This window comes from Cornus florida, unplaced genomic scaffold (genome assembly GCF_030987335.1).
Source record: "Cornus florida cultivar Cherokee Brave unplaced genomic scaffold, ASM3098733v1 CherokeeBrave_3.0.0_Hap2_Chr06, whole genome shotgun sequence".
Lineage (NCBI taxonomy): Eukaryota > Viridiplantae > Streptophyta > Magnoliopsida > Cornales > Cornaceae > Cornus > Cornus florida.
Window position 1 is genome coordinate 76,270,660 of NW_026775576.1, and position 5,241 is coordinate 76,275,900.

The 5,241-nt window shown below is 35.6% G+C and overlaps 1 protein-coding gene across 1 annotated transcript; it reads right to left on the reverse strand.

Annotated features, from left to right (window-relative positions):
* Positions 1 to 268: 268 nt before the first annotated feature.
* On the reverse strand, positions 269 to 2,618 carry LOC132312153 (aquaporin PIP1-2). The gene is made up of 4 exons (XM_059810407.1): positions 2,198 to 2,618; positions 1,347 to 1,642; positions 794 to 934; positions 269 to 659 (listed from the first exon to the last, which is right to left on the reverse strand). Exons 1-4 carry the CDS (start codon positions 2,526 to 2,528, stop codon positions 567 to 569), a joined length of 861 nt encoding a protein of 286 aa, XP_059666390.1. The 5' UTR covers positions 2,529 to 2,618; the 3' UTR covers positions 269 to 566.
* Positions 2,619 to 5,241: the final 2,623 nt, after the last annotated feature.

Below are 5,241 nucleotides of genomic sequence, written 5' to 3' on the forward strand. Positions count from 1 at the left end.
GTCGTCGTTGCGTAAAAAAGCTCTCATTACTGAATGTAATAATTTTGAGTGAACATTTAATCTCCGTGATTATTAAATGCTCTTCTCCTTGATTGTATCATTTCTCCGTCTTTAATGATATAATTTGTTTGTTGGGTAGGAAAAAAAGAAATCAATGGATTATCATTATTTATTTAAATTAAAAAGTACAATGATTTGAGTTTAGGTTATAGCTGCACGCAAAAAAGAAAAATGCCAATCCTCCCCAAAAAAAAAAAAAAACAAAGGCTAGTAGAGAAAAGGGTGTGCTATTATGACAAATATACATTACACAGCCACACAAATACAATAGATCCAAAAGGCCAACAACTTTTGGTGGGCCCACTAGCATCCTCTCTTGGACTTACATTAAAAGCTAAGTGCTTGAGAGTATGCCATACACATCCCACGTAGATAAGTTACACAAATACATTCGCAGAGAAACAAAAGAAAGAAAAATGGATAGACTCAAAGGGCCTTGGTCTGCATGCTTGAAACATTCACATCAAAGGCCACAATTTAAAGGATCATGGAATTTGATGAAAGCATCACTTGGACTTGAAGGGGATGGCCCTGATCACGACCTGATGATACAGAGCTGCTAGTGCCGCACCAATGAATGGTCCCACCCAGAAAATCCACTGCATCACACCATACAATAAGAATAAAGGTTCAGCCAATCAGCATCGATCACAATCATGTGTTGTCTTTTAACGTTTGGATTGTCACTTGGACACAGATTCTTAAAGGATAAAATAAGAGAAGTGGTGCTTACATGGTCATCCCAGGCGTGGGCCTTGTTGTAGATGATCGCTGCCCCCAGACTCCTAGCCGGGTTGATACCAGTACCGGTGATAGGAATGGTCGCAAGGTGTACCAAGAACACAGCGAACCCAATTGGCAATGGTGCCAAAATCTGAACCGTCCAATCACACGATCATCAAAAAATCATCAATTTTTTATAGTAGTATATATATCTCAAGTAAATATAAGAAAATTTTATGAAATATGGTACTCAATGTGACATCGGAAAACCACTATTGTTCCTTTTGTCTTGTCGACATATGAATTTAAAAAGAGATTCATTGAATTATGGTTTCACCAATTTCATTTATTACAAAGTTTTTATCACTTGATTTATCAATTGAATTTTAATAGTAATAGTCAATGGCTAAATTTGTAGACTATATAAATTGATCCAACTATCAAAATTTTCCAACTTAGGTTATCAAAAAATTTTCTTTTTTATCAAATATATATATATATATATATATATAGGTATAGATAGGTATACACAGGTATGTATAGAAGTATATATTTGTGCTTACCGGGACATGGGAGTCTCTGGCGCTACGCTTGGCGTCAGTGGCAGAGAAAACGGTGTAGACAAGCACAAAGGTACCAACGATCTCAGCACCAAGCCCATCGCCCTTTGTGTAACCATGAGCCACAGAATTGGCCCCACCACCAAGAACCTCATATTGCCCCTTCATGAACCCCCTCACAACACCAGCACCACATATGGCGCCCAGGCACTGCATCACCATGTAGAACACTGCCCTAGTCAACGACAACTTCCTCGCCAGTAACAATCCAAAGGTCACCGCCGGATTTATATGTCCTCCTGCACCAATCCCACATACATCACATAAATAACTGTATATATAAATATTTATGTATGTTCAAACCTTAAATTTCACCCGTCACATAATTAAAATTGAACATTCTATCAACCAATAGATAGATCACTAGGTCACTCTTGCCGGGGAAATTTTAAGTACTATGTTCACTTCACCCTCAAATAATTTAAAAGAAATGGTGATATAAAATCCGAAAGTAGAATGCATACCACTGTATTTTATATGAGTATGGTAGAAATATATGATGATATCCGAGACTATGAAAATTAAAATTAGTACGTATTGCTTTGGTTGTACTAATAACATGGTTTCCACCAACCGTACTGACAACTTATAATTGATTTATGGTTCCGTATCACAATTTTTAAAGTGAACGTCTAATATCAGAAAGAGGAATATCATTTTTCAATTAATTTTAAACATAGAATTAAACATGTTAATGAGGAATCATGCGAACTACTACGTTCAAGTGTTACCGTTACAAAATTTTCACGGGGATGAAAAGAAATTCACGCGTAAGCAAACCTAAAAATTCTGACCTGAAATGCCGGCGGTGCAGTAGACGAGGGCGAAGATCATGCCACCGAAGGCCCAAGCGATGCCTTGAATTCCGACCGTTGGGCACTTAGTTGGGGACTTGACGACGCCCATTACCGTTAGAACTGTGATGTACAAGAACAGAAAAGTGGCCACGAACTCGGCTATTCCGGCCCGGTAAAACGACCAGGAACTCAGCTCACCCGGCTCGAACAGAGGAGCTGGTGGCGGTTCACTGTAGTCTTTGTCACCGGCCTGAGCCGCCGTGCCGATCGGCTGCCTCTCGGAGTACTTGTTGGCTCCCAATCTAACATCCTCTTCCTTTCCCTCCATCTCTCTCTACCACAAATCACAAGGACCTGACTTTCTCTCTCTCTCTAGGAAGTAGTCGTTAGTGGAGTATTGACCGTTTGATGGAGTGAGTGGGGAGCGTAGTGGAGTTTTATATAGACTTGATGTGGGACACAAGGACTATGATTAATGATTTTATTTTTGCTGTCATGCGACCGACCGCTCATAATTAATATTTAGAGCTTATTCATTATTTTTGTTGTGGAAGGACTTGAATGCCCTCGTTGAAAACGACGTTGCTTTGGGTCGGTCGTTGTGTTTTTGTAAGATTGAATCCTACGTGGCAAAATGTGGTCCACAAATATGTGTTTGGCTTGTTATGATGGAGATGAGGGGTACCACCGACCAAGATTTAAGTGGGCAAAAAAATAGTGACCTCGGAGGTGATAAATTAGGGGTTTATGAGGGGCAATTGTTAGAGAAAAATAGTGGTGGGACCCATTCGAGTGCGAGCGAGTTGGACGGGACATGATGGGGTTTGCTTTATTCTTCACATCCTTCATATTTTGGCTCGTGCTTCTTGGCTGGACACGTGGCTGACTAAGCTTCCTTTATGTAGACTTCACCACTAGATTTTTGACACGTAAGTGCACTTTTTTTTCTGTTTTTCGTTTTTTTTTTCCTCTTCTTTTCTTCACCAGGGAGTTGGGACACGAACACAAGTTCCATATAATTATATAGTACTGTAATAAAATGAAACTAAATTATTTGCTAGTTAGTTATTTTCTACTTATTTTAGCAGAACGAAAATGATTTTTTACTTATTTTTCATGTGAATATTTCAAAGGTGGAATAGATTGAATTTACACTTGAGTTTATTGTGTACATTAAAGGAATAAAAAACCTTTAGTTATACATATAAATTAAAAAAATAAATTTAAATAGCATTGTTTTAGTAGAGATAGTCCACACATGAAATTACTCAGAAATGTGGATTATTTTTATTTAAAATATGATTTTTGTGATAATAAAGAAAATAAATAAATAAATAAAAGGGGAAAAAAAAGGTTAGGAGTAGTTTAGGAAGCCACCATATGTAAATGACATTATTAAGGAATAAGTGAATCTTTTTTATATATAATTAGACTTTCGAGGTCATGAAAAGCATGGAATACACCGCCACATGCCTTCAATTATTGATGTATAAACTACAAAACATTGATTATTATTCCAACCCCAAATCAACCACGTTGAAATGAAATAAGTCTACTAAAATGTCCTATTATTGCTGGAGGAAACTTCTCGAATCAACTCAACTTACACATGCATAGTAAATTACACTGACATTTAGACTGCCGATTCCACAAATTAAACATGAATAATTCATTCATTTTGACCTTTTAAAAATTGGACTGTGTGTTTTGAGTGTGTTTACTAGCTAATCTAGAGGTGGGCTTGGGCTCACCAAAAAAAAAAAAAAATTTATTATACCTAATTTTATTCCAGCAAAAAAATATAAAAAAAATTATTATTACTATTAACCCACCCAAAAAAATTTAAGCCACTCCATGGACAATTCCTGAATTCTCTTTTGATTGTGTTATGACAGTAAAAATACTCTCATCAGAGACTGAGTAACATTATTGTTAAAAATTAATATTATTTTTATTGTTAAACACAACAAAACCATCAAGGCGATAACTATCCCATTTTTAAAATCCTCAGAGACCGAATCACATTGTTGTTAAAAATTAATATTATTTTTGTTGTCAAACACAACTAAAGCATCAAGGCGATAACTATCCCATTTTTAAAAGGTACGTAAACTAAACATTGTTTTTGAAGTTTCGTGTCCTAATAGAACCGAAAATAAATAAAATAACGTTTATGGTACTGTCATGTGTATGTCACTATTTTCTCTATCGATTTGTGGGGGATAAAAAAATCAACAAAAAAGAATCAGTCCACCGCTGAGTTGTGACAACAATAGCTAATCTTTTCTGTAATTTATTCTTAATTTCATATTGATTATGTTTATATGTGAGTCAGTATTGGTTGTATCTGCCGAGAACCAATGGAATTTCCACTCTGGATCTTAATTATTAGTGTATGATAAGGACTGATTCATGGAATTGGATTATAGTACTACTACTCATGTCAACTAATTTGTTTAGTTTAATATTCCATTAGAATTAAGGATAACAAAAACTATTACAGATGAACCGGCTATCATCTCAATTATATTCATGCATATGTGTGTGTGTGTATATACACATTAATTTATTAAATATATATGGTAAAAAGTTACGATAAGGTCATGACCCTCCAACATTCCTATGACTATCTTTAAATCCATCATTAGGAGATCTAAAAAGGAATAATTTTTGGGTGATCTTTTAACCAGTGGTGCATGCATAGCAAAATTCGATGTTTGCTAGGTTAAGTTAAATAAAGCGGGAGGAGAGTGGGAGGCTAAGTTAAAAAAAGTGGGATTAGAAATGGGATCGAATTCGAGAATGAAAGTGCAAAAATTATAAAATTAAGTTACAAATATTGAGAACGAGAAAGCACGCCAAGTGTGAGAGTAATACATGTAGAGAAAAATTGTATGACTTAAGTTAGGGGTATTCACAAACAAATTAATAATAATGGATTTAGGTAAAGCCTATTTTAACTAGTGAGTTATTATTATTATTTTTTCATTTCAGTCGATTAGCTATGGCACCCAGCGCCATTTCCTAATAAAAAGAAAGTC

What these genes read in the sequence shown, in the direction of transcription:
- LOC132312153 (XM_059810407.1), bottom strand. Translation starts at nt 2,528, where the DNA reads ATGGAGGGAAAGGAAGAGGATGTTAGATTGGGAGCCAACAAGTACTCC. An exon ending in CTGCACCGCCGGCATTTCAG is followed by an intron (nt 1,643 to 2,197) that starts GTCAGAATTTTT and finishes GGATTGGTGCAG; the next exon opens with GAGGACATATAAATCCGGCG. An exon ending in CCAGAGACTCCCATGTCCCG is followed by an intron (nt 935 to 1,346) that starts GTAAGCACAAAT and finishes TGGACGGTTCAG; the next exon opens with ATTTTGGCACCATTGCCAAT.